This window comes from Protopterus annectens, chromosome 5.part1 (assembly GCF_019279795.1).
Source record: "Protopterus annectens isolate FY-2018-M chromosome 5.part1, PAN1.0, whole genome shotgun sequence".
In the NCBI taxonomy this organism is placed as follows: Eukaryota; Metazoa; Chordata; order Ceratodontiformes; family Protopteridae; genus Protopterus; species Protopterus annectens.
Window position 1 is genome coordinate 556,522,395 of NC_056736.1, and position 27,535 is coordinate 556,549,929.

Consider the following 27,535-nt stretch of genomic DNA (forward strand, 5'->3'; position numbering starts at 1 on the left):
TCCTTTACAACCGACGGCAGCAGATGTCATTTTTACTTACTTTTGGTATTCTGGCCAACCGAGGGCTACCGGGAGCCGAATAACCCATTTGTTAGGACTGCAACAGTGAAACACGATGAACATTTTAAGGATTCCCTGCAGGATGCACTGTCCAACATACTGGGTGGGCAGATTGGTGTGACGAGAGAGATGATTTTTCTGAGCTATGCTACACAATCAGAAAGTACAGCTGTGTACACTTACCATAAATGTAGATGTTCGAGTGTCTTCACTGTTGCAGTCATGACTGTAGGGTTCTCCCCTGCCGGCAGGCAGTCCTCGGTCAGCCAGAATCCCAAAGTCTGGGTCCGGCGTCGGCTGTTCAGCCATGCTCCCTGATGTCAGAGCGCCAGGAGTACAAAGCTGACAGCAGACGCCATGTTCTCCAGTTTTTCTTGCCCCAGATGTCAGGTGCTCCAAAATGAGTAAGATCCCATACCCTTTGCAAATACACCTCAAAAGAAGGGTGAAGAAGGGAACCACACAAAAGAAAAAAATAAGAGGGGACAGGAGGGAGAAGCAGACTGCAACAGTGAAGACACTCGAACATCTACATTTATGGTAAGTGTACACAACTGTACTATGTTCAACGTGTTTCACTGTTGCATTCATGACTGTAGGGTTGAATCCCAAAGCAGAATAAAAGGGAGGTGGTCATAAAGAAGAGGGGGTGGCTAAAAGGCCCTGCAAGACAGCAGAAGCAAAGCCTGCCCTAGACTTAGAGTAGAGAGGTAGATTGTAGTGCTTGGAAAAAGTATGCACTGAACTCCAAGTTGCAGCTTCCAAAATGTCTTTGGTAGGAACTCCCCTGAGAAAGGCAGCTGAAGTGGCAGCAGCTCTGGTAGAGTGAGTCCTTATACTCCCTGGGATTTGCTTTCCATGGTGTGAATAACAAAATCTGATTCCATGAGTAATCCATTTAGAAATGGTCTGTTTTGAAATGGCTTTACCTTGGGAACTTGAAGCATAAGAAACAAACAATTGCTCTGATTTCCTGATGTTCTTGGTTCTGTCCAATTAAAAACATAGTTGTCTGTGTACATCCAAGGAATGCAAAATCCTTTCCCCCTTATTTTGAGGACTGGGGAAAAAAATTGGCAAGTGAATAGTTTGATTTAAAGCCACTTTGGAAACCACCTTAGGCATGAAAGTAGGATTAGTCCTTAAAGACACCCTGTCTTGATGAAAAATAATATAAGGTTCCACATCCATTAGAGCTTGCAACTCCAAATCTCTCCTGGCAGAGGTCAGAGCCAACAGAATGGCCATCTTCCAAGATAAAAACTTGATGTCAGAAGTGGCAGCAGGCTCAAAAGGAGGTAAGGTGAGTTTTTCCAAAACATAGTTGAGATCCCAAGCAGGAATGGGAGGAGATCTAGGGGGCCTTAAGTTCTTAGCTCCTCTGAGAAACTGTCTCATGATCTGATGGGAAAAGATAGGAGGGTCTGCATTATAATGAGCAGAAATAGCAGAAGCATGGATCTTTATGGAAGAGAAAGAGAGACCCTTATGTAAGAGGTCTGTCAGGTAAAGTAAAATCAGAGGAATGTTAGGAATAAGAGGATCTGAATCCTAAGCCTGCATCCAGGAGCAAAATCTTTTCCATTTTCCTGCATAAGATTTTCTAGTGCTAGGATGTCTGGCTTCTAAAATGACATCCATAACCTGCTTGGGTAGGAGAGAATGAATCAAAGACCCTGGATTAACCAGGCCGCCAGGCTGAGAGTTTTGACATGGGAGTGCAGAACCTGACCCTGGTGCTGGGACAGAAGATTCGGAGTCGGTGGTAATACCCAAGGGGGCTCCAGACAAAGGTTTTTCAGAGGTGGGTACCAAAATTGTCTAGGCCAATTTGGGGCCAGCAAAATTATCATCTTGGGCTTGTCCTGTTTGATCCTTAATAACACCTGTGAAAGAAGAGGTAGAGGCGGGAAGGCATACCCAGAGAGGTTTCTCCAAATGAATGATAGAGCATCCACTTTCCAAGCTAGTTCGTGGAAAGTCCTGGTGCAAAAAATCTGTAGTTGATGATTGAGGTGGGATGCAAAAAGGTCTATGTGAGGACATCCCCAGACTGCTGTAATCATCCTGAATATTTCGGTGTCCAGCATCCATTCGTGTGGATCCGACAGGTTTCTGCTCAGACCGTCTGCCAGGAAGTTTTGCTTCCCTGGTAGAAACTGAGTTTGAAGGTCCAGTTTGCAAGCTAGAGCTGTGTTCCATAGATTCATGGCTAGTCTGCAAAGGGGATAGGAATGAGATCCCCCTTGCTTGTTTATGTACCACATAACTGTGGTGTTGTCTGTCCGTATCAGTGGCTGTCCTGGTTGTAGAAGATTCCTGAAAGCCACTAGAGCGTTCTGTACGGCTAACATTTCCTTTAAATTGATATGCAGGAGCTTCTGATCCTTTGTCCAAAGGCCCTGCAGACAGTTGCCCTGAAAATGGGCTCCCCATGCATAATCTGAAGCATCCGTGGTTAGTATCTGAGTGGCTGGAGGCAGACTGAAGGGTTTTCCTATGTTTAGAGTACATGCCTTGGACCACCAAAGGAATTCCTTTTGGAGACAAGGCAGGACGGTGATCTGTATGTCTAAACTGTGGCAATGCTGAGACCATACACTTTTTAGGTACCACTGAATTTTCCTCATATGTAGTCTTGCATATGGTACGAGAAGGATGCAGGAGGCCATGTAACCCAAAGCCTGCAGGAATTTCCTTGCAGAAAGCTGAGTTAAAGTTGCCAAGGTTTTGAAAGTTGAAACCAGCTGTAATTGTTTTTCGGATGTCAGAAATGCCATCTGGGTTGTGGTGTTTAGAAGAGCACCCAGAAAAGTTATCTGTTGTGAGGGTGTCAAATTTGACTTTTTTATGTTTACAGAGAATCCCAGGAACTTGAGAAGGTTCTGAACAAATTCTAGATGCTGGAGTAAGACATCCTTGCTGTCTGCCTGAATTAGACAATCGTCCAGATAACGGTAAATTTGAATTCCCTTGAGTCTGCAATAAGCTACTACTGGAGCCAGGCATTTGGTGAAGACCCTGAGCGCAGTAGACAATCCAAAGGGCAGCGCAGAGAATTGATAGTGCCTCGATCAGGCCCTGAACCTGAGGTATTTTCTGCATTCCTGCCTGATGGGAATGTGTAAATATGCCTCCTTTAAATCCAAAGTTACCATCCATGCATTTTTGGTCAGCAATGGAAGTAGCTGCTGCAGAGTAAGCATCTTGAATTTTGGTATCTCGAGAAAAGTGTTCAAGACTGACAAATCCAGAATGGGACTCCATGAATTTTGCTTTCTGGGGACTAGAAAGAGCCTTGAGTAAAAACCTTGTCCCATCTCTGAAAGTGGAACCAGTTCTATGGCTTTCATAGCCAAGAGAGCCTCCACCTGGTTTAAGGCCTCTAACCATTGATGTTTTGGAAGATCCGGCCATCCGCTTGGTCTTGGTAGGGTATGAAAATGGAATTTGTAACCTCTTGAAACCACATCCAGAACCCACTTGTCTTGGGTTATATGAATCCAATTTAGGTGAAAAAGAGAAAGTTTTCCTCCGAGTAGGGCTTCCAGGCAAGAAGTTCCTACAGCCCAACAGAGGGAGTCATTGAGCCTGTTTTCTATGAGCTTGCAACCTGTCCTCTCCTCCCCTAGAGGTGGAAGCAGTCCACTGTCTTGTTCTGTAAGAGGCTTGCGTTTGAGGCCTTCCTCGGGAGCGTCTGTATCTACCCCTCTCTGAGGCCTGTCTGAATTGGGAAAGGACCAGTTTTTTGTAGGCCAATTCCTACTAAATCTGGGTGGCTGTACTTGTAAGAAATCTTTAACCGTTTGCATGAATTTTGCCTTGTCCTCCATCATCACCTCTTCAGCCTTAGGTCCAAACAAAACATTATGCTCAACAGGAGCATCCAATAACTTAGCTTTTACTTGATCTGGCAAGTTTTGTTCCTTTAACCAAGCATGCCTTCTAATGACTGTACCAGAGGCAGCAGCCCTACAAGAAGCCTCCAAGGCATCAAATCCACAGTGTAAACCATGCTTCCCAACTTGTTCAGTGGCATGCATTAAGTCATATAATTCCTTATCATCTGCACAGGCAGAAATGGAAGTTAGCTTTTGTTTCAAAACAGACAGAAGAAATTGCTGGTATTTCAGCATATGAAATTGACAGTTTAAAGCCCTAATAGATAAAGTAGCAGAAGTGTACACTTTTTGCCCCATCTTTCTAAAGATCTGGAATCCTTCTCAGTGGGAATGGGGTTTTTAGCAGTAGCGGCCTTAACCCCCTTAGGACCCTGAGAAATGGTTTCAGGATCAGCAGTCTGGCTTAACAGGAGCTGGAGGAAAAGAGTCCGGAGTTAAGTTAGCCTCCAAAAAAGCATCATCCACAATATCCAAAATAGGAGGAATAGCCAGGGGTCTATGTTGGGGAAGAAGAAGAAAATCCCTAAGTCTTTTCTTAGATTCAGAGTACTCCTGTCCTTCCCAGTGAAAATGTTCCCTCATTTCATGTAAAGTTTCCCCAAAAGAGAAATCCTCAGGGGGAGAAGCTGAAGGAATGGATTCCTCAGCCTCAGAATCCTCATAAGGAGGGAAAGAATATTCCTGGTCAGAAGAAGAAACTGAAGAAACAGAAGCCTGATCAGAGGAGTCATAATACACTTCCTGCCTTGGCCTTTTATCTGGAGGGGGATGTGAACCCCTAATCATAGTAAGTCAGTCCTCCGCCATCTTAAGTAACTGTTTCTGAGACTTGGGTGCCGGATCAGAAGAGGCCTGAGCTGTAGTCTTTGATTTGGAAGGAGTCTTTGCCTTTGTCTTTGGCTTTGCCTTTATTAGAAGCTGAGTAGGCCTGAAAACCCCTTCGGAAGCCGGTACCTGCACAGCGGCTCCGGACCCATCCGAAGGAGCATTATCCGAAGGTCCTGCAACAGAAATATTCAAAGGCCTAGTTGGCTCCTCGTGGGAGTCCGTTTCAGCCATCGGTTCCGAAATGGCCGACAACAGGGGCTGCAAAAGTGCCTCACTGATGACGGCTGAACCTGAAGCTGGCTCTGCTTGTACAATATCGTCCGATTTGGACCTCGGAGGCCTGTCTTTATCCTTGCGTCGTTTGTGAACTCTGGTAGCCGGAACCGAATCCGACAACATTTTGTAATTAAAGCGCCTACTGAAGTAATGAAATGCAAAATCGTACCTTCTTTTAATCGTACGTTGATTGAATCTAGCACAAAACCGACAACTAGCTACGTCGTGGTCAGGGCCTAAGCAAGGAATACAGTAAGAATGAAAATCCTTATGAGGTATTTGCTTCCCACATGAAATACAATTATTAACTTTTTCTGACGTCGGACTGGAGCAAGAAAAAAGTTTCCCCAACGGGGTACTATGCTTTGAGTAGGAGAAGAAAGTCTTTGGACTGAAGTACGATTAGCAAAAATTGTCAGGAGTCAGCCGACCGGCAAATGCGAACTGCTATCACCGCACGGCAGGAAAGACTGGAGAACATGGTGTCGGCTGTCAGCTTTGTACTCCTGGCGCTCTGACATCAGGGAGCATGGCTGAACAGCCGACACCGGACCCAGACTTTGGGATTCTGGCCGACCGAGGACTGCCTGCCGGCAGGGGAGAACCCTACAGTCATGACTGCAACAGTGAAACACGATGAACATCTGTCTGGACATGGCAAGGTCTTGCTATGTCTAATTGCTGTGGCTGTCAAAAAGCAACAATTACTAGAAAATGGAAATCAAAATCTAAACCAACTATATTAGAAGTAGTTAATATAGTAACAGAGATAAAACAACTGAATAAAGATCTTTAAAAAAGGGAAGGAGCAAACTACATAGGAAAAATGGGAATTGCGGGAACAATACATACAGGGTAGGAATGAGGTTTAAAAGTAGGCAGGACTTAAATGAGTTATGTATTGTCTGACTGAAAATGACTGGGTAGATTATAAGTGATGTATAATGTTTGCAACTGGGAAATGTATCAGTATGGTTTACCAAGTAAAATGCTTGCAACTAGGATTGTGTCGGTGTGGCTTGTTTTCACTTATATAAATGTATGATTGTTTACTTTGTAAGGGATAGTTTAATAAAAATGTTTCTTGTTAAAAAAAATAGGAGCAGAAATTGAATAACTTATGTAATATTGCTTAGGTTATAAGATATATAGCAATATATGTGAAATATAATGTTTAATGTTAATTTGTTAATATAGTTTGATTACTTTTGTATAAATGTAAATCTGCCTAAGTCACAAGTGATAATCCAATAACAGTGTTTAAAAAAATAGACATAATATGAAAACATTGGTTAAAAACAGATACAAGTTATATGACAGTACAAAATTTGGAGAAATTGTAGCCAGTTTATAGAGAAATTAAAGGCAAGTTAATACGATACAAACATGGATTGTAATATGAAGTAAGAGAAAAGCAGGCTTATGGTAAGATAAAGCCTGGGGAGAAAAACTGATAGAAGTAAGGAAGTGAGTGAAGGAGGGAGAGTAAGGAGGTGTAAGGGATGAAGAGGTACTTGTTCACATTTAGAGATATAGTTTATCCTTGTGTTGGGCAAGAACGGAGACAGCTTTTGGCTTGGTAGTCTTTCAGAATGGTTTGGGAGGAAGGGTACTGACCTGATGGATACAGGTAAGGAGGAGTTTCAGGCCTTAGCATCATGGTACAAATATAGGCAATGCCAGCACATTTGATAGGCTTGTGGACAGACATCAATTTTTGGTCATTGGATAGTAATGACTGACTTGGAACTTTGTTGCGTAGACTGTTAATTAGGGCTGGATAAGCAGATGGATGCTGTAATTTTATAGCTGGAAATAAGATGTATATGTTAGTTGATGGGGTAGTTCTAACCAATTTAGACTTTTAGTGCTATACAGTGGTGGGTTCTGAATGGGGTATCTGCTGCAAATTTAGCAACTTTGTTATAGCATTGTTCAAGTTCTGACTTTTTGTGATGCCTGCAGGTTAGCATGTATGGGAGCATCATAAAGTAGTATGGGAAGGAAGGAAGTAGTGCATATACCTTGTTTTCTCAGTGTGTTAACTTCTCACTCTACCATTTCTTGAAAAAAATCTCTTAATGAGAAGCCTCATGTCTTTCGTCATTTCAGTCTCCAATTTCTGAAGTTTCATTGGCACATCTGAGTAGCTACTTAAAGCTTCCTCTAGTTTTACACTATTATCATTTAACTTTGAATCTTATTCCATAATACTGATAGGCATACTGTAATGCATTTGTCACTTTTTGCATTACTTACAATTACTTTTCATAGTAGGGTCACTAATCACTGGTCAGGTCACCCAGCAGAGAGTTCCAAGCATACATATGAATTTCAAACAAAACCAGAACAGACATCACCTTACAGAACCAGACAAATGTTATGTTTTAGTAACTTCAATAAATATATGACAGTTCTTAAAAGTATTTCTGAAAACAGCAGAATTCCTACCCTGTGACTATCTAGTACGGAACTGTACCTTTTCAAGTGATATCAAGTAGCTTTCCAAAGGCTATAAAATGCAGCACTGCATTAAAAAGTGAGCTGGTTCACTGAGATACAAAAAAGTACAGCTATCTCTGACAAGTGAGCAGGCATGCCCTTTGGAAATGGATTTGGGTATGATGATATTTTTCTGACTTTAGTAAAAATGCATAGGTTTAAAAACTTTTTACCATTAACCCAGATGTCCAATGGTGGTGTCATTTGTTATGATAAGGTCATTTACTTTGTAATCATAACTTACACTGCACTTTTTAAATCTCATGATGTTTCAATTGCTGACATTTAAGATGAGGTCAGAAGTATATCTAGCTATTTTTGTGCCTGGTGACATCCCCTATCAAAAAAGCTCTTCTCCAAATTCATAGAGCCAAACTAACTAAATAAATAAAAGCTCTTTTCTTCTTTAAAACTATAAAACTGCTACAGTTTTACTGTTTATGCTATGCACAACATACTACAAACCTCAGCTTTTGTTACAAAAAGAAACAAAAAAAACTTTTTTTTTTTTTTTACTTTTAAACTGGAGCAAATGGAGTGCTACAATCCACAGATTTGTTAAAAAATAAACAAAAATAAGCCCCTCTTTTTTTCTTTCGAAATGTAGTAAAACTGCTTGGGACAGTTTATATCACTCAATGAGCACTACAGTGCTCAGTTTTGACTGTGAATGCAATGTACTAAACAGCATCGGGACTGGCCGATCTTGCTCCCTAACACTTTGTGTACAGGGCAGCTGCCCCATTACCCCACTTTAGCTAAGCTACTAGATGATGTCATTACTACTGGAGTCATTATTACAGCAGCACATACATTCGGCACCTTACACTGAGGTGTAATTATGTCACCCAGTTTGCAACCATCAAAATATTTGGTTATCCACAGCCCATGGCCTCACTACACAGCCCTAAAGACACCAACAGAGAGCCCTTCACCCTGACTTTGCCCATCCAGTGGCTTAACATGTGCTTGAACTACTAAATTACATATGGATAGTACAGCATATGTAACTTTTCAGGTATCTAGTAACACTAAAGTGAGGATTCAAAATATTTTTTTCATTTGGAGCAAAACCCCAATATCCTTAGTCAGGAGAATGCAGCCCCTGTAAACCCACTGTAAACTCCTGGGTGCTGTACTCTGGGTAACAGTAACCCTTTACAATATGAGTAGTTTCAACTGCCTCAGCCACTTGACCAGTTAATTATCAGCTGATTAATCTAATTATGCAAATGTTTTACACTGACTGTACTCTTAAATACTGTTTCAAGTGGTCCGCTTATGTTACTAGGAAGGGCTCCCCTAGAGGGGCAGCTGGACAATGTAGTCTGCCATGATCAAGAGCCTTCTCCCAGCAAACTTGGACTTGTTTATACATTTATATATACAATGTGCTCTCCTCCCCCTTTGCTGTATACTACTAATATCTGCACTTGATAGATTTTCAACATCTACTTCTGTAACACTGACACTATAAAAATAGATATACATATGCAGTCTTACTATATTATCTGCTACACTCAATAAGTGAAATAAGCAAAATATAAAAACATATTTTCTGATCAAAACAACTCTTAAGACTTTGGCAATGCAAGCAAAACACCTGCAGAAGTTCTTAACTGGAACAGTGTACAATTTTAAGAGGAATGTTTTAATATCCTACTTACAGCCATATGTTGCCATAACAACCTCAACAGAACAACCCAGCAGTGATGTATGGAAAGTATCAATGTTCAGTAGTTTACTAAAAAGAGCAAAAAGAAAACAGAAAATCCAGTGAAACTAATTGTCCATACTTTTTTCACATAGACTAAATACAATAAGTTCAGAAATCATTAAGGAATATATATACATACCTAAAATTCTGTACTGACAGGCGCTTCTCCTCCTGAAATATCAGGTAATAGTACAGTATTAACAATAAAGACAAATAAAGCAAATTGACAGCATTTTCTAAACAGTTGCACTTCTCTATGAAATGTGCAGCAATATTACAATTATAACTTTAAAGAAGGTCAAACTAAACTTAGCACTAAAGGTAGGAAAATATGGAATTACTTACAGATTTTAGCATGGATTCCATGACTCGGAAGTACAGCCGTTTTGCAAGGTTGAACCTCTGTTAAAAATATGTTTCAGAACAGTTATAATTCAGTGAATATCAAAAACAGGCAAAACACAAATAACAATGAATGCCGAACAGCCTTGTCTATGTCATCTTCACATTGCAATACCTGTATCACCTGAACCTTTGATTATATTTCACTGTTTGTAGCAATGAAATAAGCACACACTTCCTATGGGACCATTTCCAAAGTTATGATTAATCATACTAGTCTTATGACTTTGTAAATTCTGAAAACAAATGCATAAAGCATCAAAAATGATATACTGGAACCAAGCTTCTTGAGATAATGAAACCATGACAATAAATAAAACCAAGTTATGTACTCACCATAACAGCAAATTTGCCTTGTCTGTTTCCTTCCTTCCTCAAGTAATGGGTTTCAGATCTGACTCAGACTTATGATCCATAGCGCAGCCTTTTCCCCTTACCCGTAATCTCATCCTCTCACCAACACTACCACAGATTTAGTTTGCCAGTAATTCCCCGAAAAAACAAATAAATTAAATATTTATTTATATATGTGTGTGTGTGTGTGTACATATAGCTAGCTCTCTCTCTCTCTCTCTCTATATATATATATATATCATGTAAATAACAATTATTAAAAAAAAAAAAAAAAAAAAAACAAGAAGAAACTTCTCAGTGTGGAGGGTGTGAGGTTCACTCTGAATTATGTTATGCACATAATGCACCTTTAAATATCTATTATTACAGACAAAATGTAATAGGACCACATGATGAATTGAAAGAAATCTGCTCTGGAGCTGCAAGAGTATGAAATCCCATACAAATGGTAAGGCATGCAGTCATGCAAGAAGCCAAAGGGAGGAAGGAGGGAGGGAAGTTGAGCAACAATGGAAGCAGACAACACAGATCTACTGTTACGGTGAGTACATAATATTTGTAACTGATGTTGCCTTTTCCGTCCATCCCTCAACTGATTGCACAGAGTCCCCAGCTTCTTGGCTCCAAGGCTGGTCTCATGGAAGGATGTTCCAGAAGACTGCAGAACTGAAAGCCACCCTATCTCTGGAAAACAAATTCAATTTGTAATAGGAAATGAAGGTATGAACATTAAACCAAGTGGCAGCAGAAGAAATGTTATCGATCAAGAACCTAGAAAAGAAGGCTTAAGAAGTGGAAAGAGATCTTGTTGCATGTTCTGTTGGTGGTTTAGGCAGAGCCGGACCTTTCTGCTTACATACATGGGAAATACAGTCAGTCAACCATCTTGCTAAGGTAACCTTTGAATCAGCTTGACCTATCTTGGCTTTAGAAAATGAAACAATTGGTCCGACTTCCTGAAAGGTTTGGTTCAATGAAGGTAGAAAAGTAATTGTCTGTGCAGATCCAATAAATGAAGCATGTATTCTCCTTTATTCAAAAAGTTTGTGAAGGCCAGTATATTAATATTTTGATTGAGTGAAGTCTGTGCAGCTACTTTAGGCAAAAATAAGGGGTTGGTGGTTACAGAAACCCTGTCTTTGTGAAAGAATATATGGAGGTTGACAAGACAGGCTTGGAGTGCGGATAACTTTCTAAATGAGGTAATGGCTACCAGGAAAAAGGTTTTCCAAGTCAGAAATTTTAAGTCCACCTTAGCAGCTGGTTCAAACAGAGTTTGGGTCAAGGCTTGCAGTAAAGACAGTCATGTCTGAAGGAGGAGTAGGATTCTGAATGGGGATCTAAGAAAGAAAGTACCTCTCAGGAAAGCTTTACACAACTTGACTTGTGCTAAAGAAATGCTATTCTTTCCAATATGGAAGCATGAAATCACAGCTAGGCAAATTTTGATATTTGAATAACTAGCTCCATTATAGAAAATGGAAGCAAGGAAATCTAATGCTGCTGATATAGGTGCTGAAAAGGGATCTGAATTTCTATGAGAAGCCCAAACGGAAAATCTTTTCCATTTACTTTTGTAAATCTTCCTAGTGGATGGCTTCTGAGAAGAAGTAAGAATATGCACCACTTTTGAGGAAAGCCTGAACTGACTACCCATCATCTGAAGGGGTAAAACCATGCAGTTAGTTTGAGGGCTTGAATGTCTAGATGAGGCATTCCAGATGGATGAGACAGAAGATCTGGATTCGGGTCCAGCACCGAAGGGGGTATATTACATAGGTTCATAGGTGTGTACTAGGCTAATGGCCCTGAGGCCTTTACAAGCCTAGCCATAGCATTATCTTGGCATAGTGCCACCCGACCTTAGTTCCCAGTGCCTCTATCGAGTAGAGCCATTGGAGCTATCCCCGGGGTGAATTTTCTGTTTCCCATCCACTCAAGATTTCTCTTGAAGACTGTCAGCGAGGTGTTCTGTTTGACATGTATGGGAAGTCTGTTCCACAGCATGGGCAGTCTCTGGGTTATGAACCTGTCCCTCCAGCATGTTCTGTTAATTGTGGTAATGAGGTTGAGGTCTGTGGAGTGTGTGGTGTGGAGGGACTGGGATTTCTTTAGATGCAGCACTTCTAACAGAGCTGTCAGACATGGCTTTAAATGAATGGTTTGCATTGGGGCTCAAACTGTGAATGACTGTATGCTAAGCAAAAGCTCTATCCACTACTTTATGTGGCCAGAGAAAGGGAAACCATACCTGTCAAGGCCAGAAAGGGGCGATGATGATGACAGTGATCTTCTGCTGTAATGCTTTCTGGAGGAATGTTGGGATTGGGGGGGTTGTTAGGAAAGCATATAGGGAATTGGAGCGCCAGTCATGAATCAGAGCATCTCTTGGAAACTCCCCACTGGGGAATCAGAGCAAAGAACCTGCTGCACTTGGAATAGGTGGGAGAAGCAAAAAGATCGCAACATAGGTGGTCCACTGGCAAAAGATATACGTGTCGCCGCTGTTCGACTGAGAGACCACTCATGAGGTAGCAAAATAGATCTGCTCAACCTGTCTGCTAGAATGCTGGACTTCCCCAGTACGTGCGTTGATATTAGAAAGAAGCTGGAAGACTGTGGCCACTGCCACACACACACACTGCGTCTCAACACAACATTTAGAAGCATGTTTCCCCATCTTTGTTGATGTACCAGACAACTGACATGTTGTCAGTCTGGAAAGAAATCTTTCCTAAAGGAAGGATGTCCTGAGAGGCCGACAACATTAGAATGACTGCCTCATCTATAAGACATTTATGTGAAGCGTGGCTTCTGATGGGGACTAAGTCTTAGACCCATCCATCCCATGTAATACTCCCCACCCCCACCCTAGCTGGGAAACATTCGTGGTCACTGTGGCTTTCGGAGTGGGAGAAACAAAGGGACATCCCTGGAACACCTCTGGAGATGGAATCCACCAAGTTCCATGTTCACTGTAGATTTGTAAGTGGATTGGAAAGGTCATATGTTGAGACCTGATGGATCACTTGAACTGCTAGCATCCACTGTAAAACCATCATAAAATACCTTGTTAGGGGGACCAAAATAATACAGGCTGCCATTGATCCTAAAAGTTGAAAGACTAGTCTGGCAGGTGGCGTCTCATGGGAAAAGTGTTGTAGGGCTTGGTTTTGTAGGGTAGATAATCTGTTCTCCAGTAACCTTGCAATTTGAATGGTAGTGTCCAAGTTTGCTCCTATGAACTCCAGAATGCTTGTTAGGGAAAACTGATTTATCCTGGTACACTGTGATTCCTAGGGAGAAACTTATCTGAAGCAAACAGTTTTTGGCCCACAGTTGCAGAGACCTGGCAGGAACAGTAAGAAGCCAGTCATCCAGATAGGGTAACACCTGGAATCCTTGCAGTCAGAGATGAGTTGCAATCACTGCCATGCATCTGGTGAACACCTGGGGGACTGTGGTGAAGCCAAAGGGCAAGGCTCTGAAATTAAACTGACAGTCCCCAGCTGGAAGCATAGAAACTTCCTGGAGCATCTTTCTATTTTGATGTGGCAGTCTGCGTCTTGAAGGTCTATCAAGCACATCCAAACATCATTCAAAGGAGAAGGAGGATGAACTATAGCATGACCATTCAAAACTTTGTGTGCTTGAAGTATAGCTTCAAGTGGCTGAGGACCAAAAGTAGCCTTAGCTTCCAGTTCTTTTTTTGGCACAAAAAAGAATCCCTAATAAAATCTGAACTCTTGCTGGTCTGTTGCAGCTTTTCTTTAAGATGGTGGAATGTTGCAAAGTTTTTTTTCATAGTAGGGGGTGGATAAAGAAAGGGAATTTAATAGCCTCAGGTAATAACAATCTGCACCCAGACATCTTTGATGATGGATGTCCAGGGTTTTGGGTGCAGAGACTAGAACCCCCTGACTGTTTTCTGACTGCAGCAGTCGGACAACCGTTCAGGAGAATGGACCCCTGAAGCCTTGATTCTGTGGGCTTCCTCTGCCATGAGGGCTATGTCTACTGTTAGAATACCTCCCCGTGCCTCAGGGGGTTCTATCTCCAGAACAATCCTGAAAAAATCCTTTGGACTTCCAAAACCACAGATTTTTAGCCCTCTTTTTGATTTCTAAAGAAGGTCCTTGGGGGATGGCAAAAAAAACAGTATGCTTATTGCAGAAAAAGTTTTCCCATTATGCTAACTCCTGGAAAGTGTGTTTTTGACCTTAGGGTGGAAAAAAATTGAGCCATATGGGGCACTAATAAAAGATGTCTTAAAAGATTCAGTGAAAATACACAAATGCATACAGGCTTCCTCTCCTTATGGTAATACCTCTATCTGTGGTTCTCGAACCACCTTCCATTGCCTTGGATACTAGTCACTTGGAGGAATCAACCAGGGACTGAAGGGTAGCCAAGTGTGAACTCCAAAGTTTTCTCATCTTCCACAGACATGGATAACACAGACTAAACGCTCTTTTACCTAGTCTCTCTGAAACCTAGTTATGTGTACCAAATAAATCGGCAACCTTAACACAAAGGTAGAGCTGCGTAAACTTACTTTGTAATCCTGTCAATAGCACTGGACACTATTAGGGGGATGGACAGATAAGCTCTCTTTGGTAAGCTCCTTCTTGGTGGCTGCTGCTAGTACCATGGCATCCACTGCCAGGCCCTTGCTCCAATGAGAGAGGTCTTTAGGAGCAACAAGAGACATGTATGGCTTTCTGTGAACTGGATCTATGATGTCTGTCTCCTTCCAAGCCTGGTGAGAGATCAAATCCACTATCTCATCAGCCGGGGGAACCACCCAGGAAGTAGCTGACCAAAAACCAAAAGCCTTAAGAAAAATGGATTTCTCAATAGAAAGGGCTTCAGTAGATCAACCTCCTGTCTGAGAAGTTTCAAGATCTCCCCAAATGAGACACCCCAAGTGAAGATCTGGGAGACTCCTAGGGGAGGAATCAACATCCCTCCTCAAACGTTTGCTTCTGAGAAGCCTCCAAGGGGAGAATGTTCCAGAGAGGATTTGGAAGGCTGAAGGATGCCCTTAATGAGGCCCATCTTGAGGTTAATGTGAACTGGCTGTACCCATGGGATAGAATGTGCAGGATCAGGATCCAGGGCTATCATTTGTGGAGTGGGTAAGAGCCAAGACGGATACAGATGTCCAACATCCAGAGTTTGAGAATACTCTCTCAACTGCCTTGAAGACAGAAGCTGAGGGGGAACTCAAAATTATCCTGGTAGGAGCCAAAGTTGCCAGACCAGGATGACCAAGGGGACCAATTCAACCCTGCTCAGAGACCAAAGCTGGAGGCAAGCTATCTAACACCAATGCTCTGAGGGGGAAGGGAAGGCTCCAGCAGCTTCAGAGTCAAGCCCCTACCCCAGGATTTGGTCCTGAAGCTTTGACTCCAAGATCTGCCTGGAAATTGGAGCTGGTTGATCAGAGAAGACATTGGAGTTGCAGATGGCAACATCTTTGGATCCAACAAGAACACCCCAGGAAAACCTGGATTCAGCATCTATGAATCCACAGGTCAGAATGGGGTAAGTCTACACCTCAACTTACGGGTTTTGGATCCGCTTTAGGTAAGAAAGAGATTTCAAGGCTCACAGGTCAGATAGGAGATGGAGAAAGTCCCAACTGAATCTGAGAAATGTCCTCATCATTCTATCCATATCAGCTTCTGTCAGGCTACGAGTAGTTCTGTCTGGTAGAACTAATGGACCTTAAGGAAGAAGATGTGGAAGTTGGTTTAGCTGTCTTCTGAGTAGGTTTTCCTGAAGAAATAATGAATGCAGACTAGAGGAGACTGGATCCAGGGAAAATCTCTGCTCCAATAAGGGAGGTGCCCTGGACTGTACAAGAGTCAGATCTAGGGCAGTTGTAGGATCCGAAGGCTTGGAAATTTTAGTAGCCACAGTTGAAGATAACACAGACTTCCTCACTTATCTACCCTCTTTCTTTGGGCTTATCACTCTTGCTCCCTTGTACTTCTCTGAGGATTTCTTCCTGGATAGAGATGCTCCAGATGCAGACAAAACACATTTGGAGGATTATCCTCAAGGTAAAAGACTTTTGAGAACAAACTTATTGTGTCATTCAATCGCAGCTTGGTGTCCAAAGGCTGTGCAAATTGAACAATCTTCCTTCCAGGTGTGTTAACCTAACAATGCACACACTTAAGGTGCGAGTCAGAGTTCGTCATTTTGTGGCTACAAGCCACATATTTTTAAACCCAGTTGTTTTTTCTAACAAAAATAAAAAGGTGAACAAACCTGATAGCAGAAGAAAAAGGTTAAAGTTAAAGAACGACCAACAATGATATTAAAGGATACACTGACTAAACAAGTGTGCAAATGGCAAGAAACACCAGCAATGGTAAACAAGCAAATATTAGCTAACCAGAAAACAAACAAACACTTAAAGCACAGAGGAGGCCTCCTAAGAGAAAGTTTTTTCTTCTTACTTTTTTTGTTAAGAGGTGGGATGCAAAATAAAATCAACGAATCTGTAAAAACAGGACACTGCAGAAGTATCAATATGGTAGAAAAGAAATACAATATGTTAAAGAATTTAGCCAAGACAAGCTTGAGCCAGTGAATCACATCCATACTCAACAAGCAGCAAACAAGATCTAAGGTAATGTTGGGCACAAGAGGGGGTTATGGGTAAGGGGATGAGCCCGAGCTACAGATCCGAAGTCTTTAAAAAGCATCTGAAGTCGGATCCAAAACCCATAAGTTGAGGAACGGACTGAAGACATCAGATCTAGACAAACTGCTTAACACTATTAACAATGTTTATTCATTCACCCTCTTCTTTACTAGAGTAGTTATTTATGTTTTTATATTTCTTTTTTAGTATGTTAAACATGACATGGTAGCACAACAAAGCAAAAGTCCCAAATACTACAGGCTAAGGCTTCAGTAATAGAATTCTGCAAATGCTCATCACACAACTCCAGGTGCTTTTGTACTAGTAAAACAAAATCTCTAATGAAACTGGCATATGGAAATACAAGTAAAAAAAAACTTTACTGAAGCTGACATATGGAAATAAAGTAGCTGTGTAAGGTACTAACTGTAACAGACTATCTTCAAGAAAGGATCAGAAATCGTGCAAGTCTCACCCTATGGAATTACCAATGTAGGTGTTTGACTTCTTTATACTTTCTGTACGGTTTATCACTCTCTGGATTTTCAACCTATACCTCCCAGAAGGAAGAAGTGGGTTTATGGTAGGAAAAGTCCAGTACTAACCAGCATTTGTAATATGTAGTAAATAAGCATCAGAAAGTCTTTGTACAAACAGATATGTTACATGTCACAAAAGATGAATAAATGGAACAAACAAACCAATGAAAAACTGCTGAAAACAAAAAAAAAACGTGGAAATATGGATATATACAGACCCCAATTTTATTGTAAGCTCTTTTGTTTAAACATTGCCAAACTTCTTCAGATCCAACTCAAAACTGCATGCATCCACTTTTAAAATTTTTCCTCATCACATGACTCACCAGTCCCCACTGAGTCACTAAATATTAAAGATACCATGACCAAATATTCCATTAAAAACAATAAACCACCTTGAAGCTGCTTTTTAAATAGCAGAAGAAATTACAAAAGTACTACAATAAAAGAAGGTGCCTGGTATTCGTTCAATATGTCATGTTATAATCATTTCCAAGAATTAAATTATTACTTTATTATAAAAGCTTAAGAATCATTGTAGCTGTTTTTATCATTTCATTATAAAATTACTGTTAAAATACTACAAAAAATGACACTTTTAATAATTTGTATAAATATATAGCCCAGAGTATAAATGAAAAACATAACAGCCATGTGAAAAGAACATTAAAAATATAAAAAATATATTATAAAAAATGTGCAGAAAAGCATGCAGAACAATACATCCAGAAGCATAAGAGCCCCCTGCTTCTTTGTCTATGACAGTAATACCGTTATGCTACAAGTACTAAATCTGTCTATTCAAGGCCATATGTGTTTAAGCACACTACTGACAGATTAATATTCAATTCAGACATGGCTATGCATATGCATTAAGCATGACTTGCCATTTTAATTCTTTCTCCTCTAATTGTAAAGCTCAAGGTCCACCCCTTGGGCTGACCACAACTTGCTCTTTTACCATATATTTAAATTCATGGCTCTCATTACTAACATGTCTGGCTAGAGCATTAGCTATTTTTTTGCTTCTTAGTAGCATATTCATGCTCATATATTCTTTCTTTCAAGGTTCTCTCTGCTCTCCCTACATAGCATGAAGGACAATCTTGAAAGGTGGCCAAATACACCACACATTTGTGCAACAGATGCATTTACTTCCCAGCTTATACATGACACCACTTGTTTTAAAACTAACCCATACATTAATTAAGGCACAATAACAGTGCATGCCACATTTTTTCATTCCTGTGTTCCTTTCATTTGTGCTTATTGCTCTAACAGAGCCTTAATATGTGTACCTCTTCTTGTAATTAATCTAGGTCTTTCTTTTAGTGTCTTCCTTAGATGGTCATCTTCCTGCATAAGTACCCAACTCTTCACTAGTATATTTCTTATTGTCTCATAATCACTAGTGTAAGCTGTAATAAAACTAGAGGTACAAATTACTCAATCTGTGTTGATGTCCCCATGTATTTGCACCTCAGTGTTTTCATAATTTAACATCAGCTGAAAATAGCCACTTTTTCTTTTATGGGAAACCTCTCCAACCAATCTGTCTGGGTAGTCGATAGCTTTAAACATTCTTTTCAAGTTGTCACATTCTGTTTGAAACTCTTCATCTAATGTGACCATCCAGGCTGCACGGACCAGTTGTCCCTTGACAACTGATCTCTTTTAATGGGCAGGATGTGCATTATCATAATACAGAAACGAGTTGGAATACATTTCTTTCCTATGCATTTTAGAAATAAATCTTTTAGCATATTGATCTTTACGCATGTTTACATCTAAATAAGAAATGACAGTGCTACTCATTTTGTATGCAAAGGTCAAAAAATCAGTAGTGCCATTTAAATAATTAACAGATTCTTTTAAATAATTTTCATCATCCACCCACAAAATAAAGAGGTCATCCAGGTATCCTAAATACAAAGGCACTTTTTCTTTATATTCATGCCTATTTAAAACATACTTCCTTTCCCACTGGGTTGTGACAAAATTCGCAAAACTGGTGCCACATGGTGACCCCCCATGGCCACCTCCTACTTTCTGTTAAAAAAAAAAAAAAAAACTTCTTTCAAAATATATGTATTTGTTTTGTAATACAAGCTCAAATAGATCCATATACAAATTAATTTCTGATTGTGATACAGCTTTTTCAGATAAAAATTCATGAACCCAGTCAATACCCAACTGTTTTGGGATCACAGAGAAAAGATTTTTCACATCATAGGATCATAGGTTGGTACTAGGCTATAGGGCCTATACAAGCCTAGCCATAACAATTCTCTGGATATTTCTTCCCACAATATTTACTTCTCTGGACCCGTGTCTAGCAGGACAACTGACATGATCCCTGGGATGAATTTCCTATCTCCCATCCAGTCATCAAGGTTCCTTTTGAAGAGGGCCAAGGAGGCGCTCTGCTTGACATGTATGGGCAGTCTATTCCAGAGTATGGGGAGTCTCTGGGTCAGGAACCTATCCCTCCAGCATGTTTTGTTCATTGTGATAACAAGGTTTAGATCCCTGGAGTGTGTGGCTCTGAGGGATTGGGATTTCTTGAAGTGTAGCATGTCCAATAGCTCAGGGTTTGACATGGCCTTGTATGTTAAGCAGAGATCGCCTCGGAGTAGACGATATGCCACAAAATATAGCTGTAGTTTTTTTTAGATGGTCAGCACATGGCATCTGCTTTAGGCTTGTGATTCTTTTAGTGAGGAATTTCTATGGCCTTTCCAGCTGTTGCAGATGTCTTTTGAGGTACATACTAAACGGGGCAATATACTCTATAATGGGTCTAATGAGGGATGAGTACAGGTGGACAATGACCTCCTTTTTTCGGGATGAAAAGCCCTTAGTGATGAGGTGTGCCACAGAGAAGGATTTCCTGACTGTTGTGGCGATGTAGTTATCGAAAGTGAGACCACTGTCCAGCTGTGTCCATAAGTCTCTCATAACACTTTCGATGTTTAGTGTACTGCCACCTATGCGGTAATTTATGGGTACATGTTTTTTTCCAAAGGGGTTAATTATACATTTATTGGATTTAAGCTTGAGCCCATGGCTCTGGCACCAGGCATCTGTTTCTGTAAGGCCCTTTTGTAGAATATCCACATCATTTGGGGATTCAATAATGGCTCCCAGTTTGCAGTCATCTGCAAACTTTGTTAGCCAGAGTCCCTTAGTGTTGGCCTGTACTTCAGAGAAGTAGATGCCAAACAAGAGTGGTCCCAGGACTGAACCCTGAGGTACTCCACTTGTCACTTGTCTGGAGCTGGACTTAGAGTCGGCTACTTTTACAGTCTGGATTCTGTCAATAAGCCAGTTAGCAACCCATCGAGTGACGTAGGGATTTATGCCCAGATTAGTAAGTTTATCTATGATTCCAGAGTGGGGGATGGTGTCAAAGGCCTCGGCGAGGTCCAGATAAGCTGTGTGGACCGCCTTACCCTCGTCCACAGCTCTGGAGACTGATTCAAAGAAGTCAATCAAGTTCAGGAGACAAGATCGGCCCTTCACTAACCCAAACTGGGTGGGATCCAGTGTTTGAAGGTTGCCAATGTCTTTGTTTATAAGTTCCATGCCCTTGCAGATCAGGCTCGTCAGACTGATTGGACAGTAGTTCCAAGGATCCAAGGTGGATCCCCCCTTGTGGAGTGGGATAACTGTAGCTGTGTGCCACTCAGTGGGCACAAAGCCTGAGGTGAGGCTATGATTAAACATGACACTTAGGTGAGGTGCCAGTTCATTTTGTAGTTCATGTAGTACACAGCCTGGGATGTCATCTGGTCCCATGGATGTTGTATTCTTAGCTTTGGAGAGTGCGGTTTCTACCTGTGTGGCCGTGATTACCGGAATTTGGCAATATTTTGGAATTGAGATGGGTCCTTTAGGGGGTGAGAGGGGGGTGAAGTTGGCACTAAATCGATCTGCCAGGATATTGGCAATATCCTTGGGATCAGTACATTTAATGCCATTCTGTTGAAGCTCAGAGCAGATCTGAGCATTGCCATTTAGATTCTTGACATAACTATGGAATGCCTTGTGGTTGTCTTTGGAATCTTTGGCAATTTTATTTTCATAACTAGCTTTTGAGGATTTTATGAGGGATCTCAGCTTCTTACTGAGGCTAATGAGGGAGTTTTTTGCATCCTGGGATTTTCCTCTTTTCTGCAACAGTTTCTTCCTTCTGTTGTATAGTTTGTTTATAGCAGGGGACCACCAGATTGGCTTCCTTTTTTTGGAGGAGAGCATCTCGGTTCTATTTGGGATGGCATGATTCATGCACGAGTGGATGTGCTCGTACAGTGCCTTAGTGTAGGATTCTGCAGTTGAACTTTCAGATCCCATCTGCATGGGTGTCATGAAGTTTGTCACTTCTGACTTCAGTAGAATGAAGTTGGCTTTGGAGAAGTTTTTTAAGGAGGTTTCCTTACTGAGGGGTGGGGGTGGGATGTGGATGTCAAGGGTGATTTGCTTATGGTCAGACCTGACCAATGAGGGGGTGACCACTGGTGTGGAGCATCTATCTCCCATGTTGGTAATGACCAGGTCTGGGATATTGGAGTCTCTGGTGGGACAATGGATTAGTTGATCCAGGGCATTAGAATTTATGAATTCCAAGAACCATTGGGAAAAGGAATTGGTACCAGAGTAGTTTTCCCAGTTAATGGCAGGGTAGTTGAAATCACCCAGTATTAGGGTATTTGGTTGTATCTTAATATTTTCCAGTATGTTTAGAAAGGTGTAGTGAGAATCTTGGGGCATGGTGGGGGATCTGTAGCAAGCTACAATTTGGATTGCAGTCTTTCCAAGTGTTAGTTGCACCTGGAGAATTTGAGATGCATTGTGTTAGGCAACTAGCCTGGAGGTGTGAATATCCTTAGTGAATATGGACACTCCTCCACCTTTAGTGTTTTGGTTTTGGTTTTGAGGCCAAAAAGTGTGGTAAGAGTTGTAGCCTGGTATTGCAGGGGTGCTCTCTGGAGCCTTGAACCAAGTCTCAGTTACTGCACAGATATTGATGTTCTCCATTTTTAGGAGTGCCTCGAGAGAGTGCATTTTGAGGTTTATACTTCTAGCATTGAGCAGCATTACCTTCAGATTTTGCATGCTTGTATCTGTTACGGTGGTGGTTTTGTCCTTTGAACCTTGCCTAAAAAAGGCACTATAAGGGTGGCAAGAGCTTTAGCCAGTAACCTGAATCCCAGGGGTGACAGTTGCAGATCATCTCTGGCAAAGCATTGTGGTTTGTCGATCATGTCTTCCCAGGCAGACAGATACTGGATCCCCTTTGAATGACGCCAGAAGCTTAGCCAATTGTTGAAGTCAATCATTTTGTCCTTATACTGTGGTATCATTCTGGGCGAAGGCAGGATGCTACTCAGGGCTAGGGTCATACCTGCCTGGGCAACATGATCCAAGAGCTCTTCCACGTCTCTTTTCATGTAGTCCAGGGAGGTATGTCTCAAAGTCATTCACTCCAACATGGACAATGACAGAGTCGTATTTGTACTTGTTGTGGAGTGACTTGAGTGCATGCGTTATGTGGCGGATCCTGGCACCCGACAGGCAGCTGACTGTAATTTTCTACTTGTTCAGCCTTGTGAGTGGGACATCAGTGTGCCTGACTATAGAGTCACCTATGACTAAAGTGTTGGGTACATCAATAGTAAGAAACAAATAGGCATTATTGCACTCTACTTCATTTAACAATTTCAAAAAATGCCATAAGTCTTTGCATATTTGTGTTTCTTGTTGCAAAAAAATTTTTAACTTAAGATCCAGGTACTTAGCACAGGCATAGGTGACAGAATTGCGCCCATCAACTATGGGACACATAGGGGGTTCATTCAGCTCCTTATGAATCTTATAGAGATCAATGAAAGAAACAGACTGCAGAAGGTCAATAAAACCCCACAAGTTAGAAGTCTGATAAAAGTTTGAAGTTTGATAAACAAATGAACACAGTAGTTAGGACTGTCAGTAGAGATTCATGCAATATAACAGAAGTAAATAGAACAGATTACTGTGCAGCCGAATTAACAGATTAAGTCCTACCACAACACAGGGTAGTAAGGGAAAAGGATGGGGAGAAATCGAATGCCATCATGGAATTACTGAACAGAGAAAACTATAAAGCAATTAACTTACAGCTCTGGAGACTGATTCAAAGAAGTCAATCAGGTTCAGGAGACAAGATCGGCCCTTCACTAACCCAAACTGGGTGGGATCCAGTTTTTGAAGGTTGCCAATGTCTTTGTTTATAAGTTCCATGCCCGTGCAGATCAGGCTCGTCAGACTGATGGGACAGTAGTTCCCAGGATCCAAGGTGGATCCCCCCTTGTGGAGTGGGATAACTGTAGCTGTGTGCCACTCAGTGGGCACAAAGCCTGAGGTGAGGCTATGATTAAACATGACACTTAGGTGAGGTGCCAGTTCATTTTGTAGTTCATGTAGTACACAGCCTGGGATGTCATCTGGTCCCATGGATGCTGTATTCTTAGCTTTGGAGAGTGCGGTTTCTACCTGTGTGGCCGTGATTACTGGAATTTGGCAATATTTTGGTATTGAGATGGGCCCTTTAGGGGGTGAGAGGGGGGTGAAGTTGGCACTAAATCGATCTGCCAGGATATTGGCAATATCCTTGGGATCAGTAAATTTAATGCCATTCTGTTGAAGCTCAGAGGAGATCTGAGCATTGCCATTTAGATTCTTGACATAACTATAGAATGCCTTGTGGTTGTCTTTGGAATCTTTGGCAATTTTATTTTCATAACTAGCTTTTGAGGATTTTATGAGGGATCTCAGCTTCTTACTGAGGCTAATGAGGGAGTTTTTTGCATCCTGGGATTTTCCTCTTTTCTGCAACAGTTTCTTCCTTCTGTTGTATAGTTTGTTTATAGCAGGGGACCGCCAGATTGGCTTCCTTTTTTTGGAGGAGAGCATCTGGGTTCTATTTGTGATGGCATGATTCATGCACGAGTGGATGTTGTCGTACAGTGCCTTAGTGTAGGATTCTGCAGTTGAACTTTCAGATCCCGTCTGCATGGGTGTCATGAAGTTTGTCACTTCTGACTTCAGTAGAATGAAGTTGGCTTTGGAGAAGTTTTTTTAAGGAGGTTTCCTTACTGAGGAGTGGGGGTGGGAGGTGGATGTCAAGGGTGATTTGCTTATGGTCAGACCTGACCAATGAGGGGGTGACCACTGGTGTGGAGCATCTATCTCCCATGTTGGTAATGGCCAGGTCTGGGATATTGGAGTCTCTGGTGGGACAATGGATTAGTTGATCCAGGGCATTAGAATTAAATGTATAAGGTGCACCCTACACTGATCAACTACATCACAGCGACCATGAAACAGTGGCAAACCACTTTACAGTTAAGCCATGATAAAGGAAAAAATATTATTCCAGGGATTAAAATACAAAGGTGGATATTCCAAGGTGATTATCTGTCACCACTGCTCTTTTGCCTTGACCTTAATCTATTAAACTGTCTGCTTAACAAACTAGATCATGGTTATAATCTGGCTCCCAGGAAGCAACAAAGTGTAAAGACTTATCTTCTCTTTGTTGATGATTTAAAACTGTATAGCTCATCAGATGAGGAACTGAAAGCACAACTGCAAGTAGTCAAAACATTTTTCAGATGAGATAAGAATGTCACCTGGTCTTGATAAATGTGCAAAAGCAACCTTTAAAGCAGGAAAGCTGCAGCACCAAGAAAACATCAGCTTGGGACAAGAATGTGATATAAAATAACTTGGGCAAAATGTAGTGTGTGAATATTTCGGAACTGATGAAGGATCAACAATAAAACAAACAAATGCAAATAAAACTCAGTAAGGAATACTTTAGAAGACTTAAATTAATCCTAAAAATAGCACTGACATTTAGGAACAAAGTTCAATCTATCAACCCAATTTGCTCTTCCTGTCCTAACTTACAGTTTTGGGGTGACTGACTGGCCCCAAAAAGATGTTGGATATATTAGACAGGAAAACAAGAAGGATGCTTCATGCTCATCAAATGATTTATAAAAATCAGTGCATACCAAGATTATATACTCCCCATTCCGAAGGAGGTATGGAACTCCTTGAAATTGATTACATGCATAGATTTGCAATCATGGGACTGCATGAATATCTGTTGACCTCACAAGACCCAAACATAGAAAGTTTTGAAACATGACAAGAATAAATCTAAGATGCCTTCCCTTCTAAGTCTAGCAGAAGCATATTGGCATCAAGCGGAAATTGAAATCAAACCAGAAGTAGATAAAACTCAGGAAGTAACTGTATGTGGCAAAAAAAAACAAAAGAATACAAGATGAAGGATCAGATGAGAAGGCATGAAATGTGGAAAATGCATAAATACAGTTGCAAGTATAGAAAGCTTCTGGAAGAACCTCATGTTGATCAGGATCAAATGCAGGAATGGTTAGAGAGAGGCAAATTCAAACCAAAAGATGAAAGATTGATATTGCAGGCCCAAGATAGTGGGCTATGTGCACATTGGTTTACAAACTTCATTTAACATGCGAGAGAAACGGACAAATGTAAGGTTTGTAAAACAGAACTGGAAGCAGTTGCACACCTTGTTGCTGGCTGTAACACATTAATGGCAGATGGACTGTATACTGAAAGGCATAATAATGTGGCAAGACTGTTGCACTGGAGATTGTGCAAACATTACAAAATTGAAGTAGCTGAATGGCACTGGAAACATGAGCCACAAAGTATCACAGAAAATGAAGTCTACACCACATGGAATCGCCCATTACCAACAGTTCAAAAGAGAGATGCGAGAAAACCAGATACAGTGATCCATGAAAATAAGACAAAAGTAGTATTAATCATAGAAATCACTAGATCAAGTGACTACAGTATTTTGCACATAGAGAGATACAAAGTCATAAAATATCAGAATTTGCAGGCAGAAACAAGAGCAATGTGGAAGAAAAATACCCAGATAGTTCCAATAGCACTAGGAGCAACTGGTCTTATAAAAAAGAATCTACAGTCTTATTTAGATATGTTCCCAATACATGTAACTCCATATAAATTGCAAAAGGAGCCTTTACTGGGCACACTGCAGGTGGTGCAAAAAGCACTTCTGTCTGACATCAAAGATTGAATTAATACTAATTTCATGAACTTTAATCATACTTTGACTGAGGAAGAGGGTCCCATTCCCGTCATGGTATTAGACCCCCCCCAAAAGATTTGGAGAAATTAAAAAGGGTAAAATCATCTTACCTTGTTCAAACTAGATTAGGAAATAAACCAGTACAGAAGAAAAAATGCACACACAAAGTTAAAAAAATTCCTTCATGGTATAATTATTAAAAGAGCACAAGTAATTTGTCCCAAATGAGATTTTGCCAACATTCTGATCTATACTACACAGTCTTAACATGTTAAATTACTTTCCAAACAGTCTTAGATGCTATCACCATTCTGGTTTCTATTACAGAGTCCTACATGTTAAGTTACTTCCTAAATACGCTTCATTTCCCTAACAAGTCAAGTTGTACTAGGAGTCACTCTTGCAAACAGGGTTATTTTGTTTTTTAAAACTTGAGATTTTCCTCCAAATCACCATCCAAATTCCCATTGTATCCACATCTCTCAGTTCGGTAGCATCCTTTTTCTTTTTGTCTGCATTTCACCTAATTCCATTTACCTAGCAATTCCTTTAATTTGTCAGTCACCACATCAAGATTATCAAATGCCAACACTTTCCCATTCTAGTATACATTTACTGTAGCGGGGAATGTCGACTTAAATGTTAGGCTTTTATGCTTTTACTCTCTTGCTGCATCAGCAACATTAGAAAAGCTTTTTAATATTTCTTCTGAACAGTCCTGTTCCACAAAAACTGCTCTCCCAGCCACAACTTAATCTGCACTTGCTCTCTCTCATAAAAAGTCAAAAATTCAGTCAGTACTGAGGAAGTTCTAAGATGGCTGTACTGATCAACAACTTAAATTCAAGTCTTCAAGTGTGAAAGCAGAAAGTGATAAAACAGCCAGTGAAAATGTCATTTTGAATAAAATTCGGTTACTGGCTAGTAACTACACTGACTGCATCCCAGCAAAGAAGAAATTTAGACAGCCAGAAGGAAAATCAACCAGAAAAGGTGAAGATAAAACACAGGCTGGAAAGAATCTTGCAGCCATTCAGATTCAGAAAACAGTAGTTCAAGTTTCAGCTTTGGTGCAAGAAATTGTTTCCAGTAATTTAGAGGAAAACAACAAATGTAGGCACAGGTGATTAAAATAAATGAAACATT

General features: G+C 40.9%; 1 protein-coding gene across 2 annotated transcripts in view; it reads right to left on the reverse strand.

Moving 5' to 3' along the window:
* The window catches only part of RB1 (RB transcriptional corepressor 1), a 3,440,561-nt gene that overhangs the window by 1,690,862 nt on the left and 1,722,164 nt on the right, over positions 1-27,535 (reverse strand). For both annotated transcript variants that reach the window (XM_044073175.1, XM_044073174.1), the window contains exons 14-16: positions 9,631-9,687; positions 9,425-9,456; positions 9,236-9,312 (exon numbers count right to left, since the gene is read on the reverse strand). In XM_044073175.1, the coding sequence (XP_043929110.1) occupies positions 9,236-9,312; positions 9,425-9,456; positions 9,631-9,687 (166 nt within the window). The remainder of the gene's footprint in view (positions 1-9,235; positions 9,313-9,424; positions 9,457-9,630; positions 9,688-27,535) is intronic.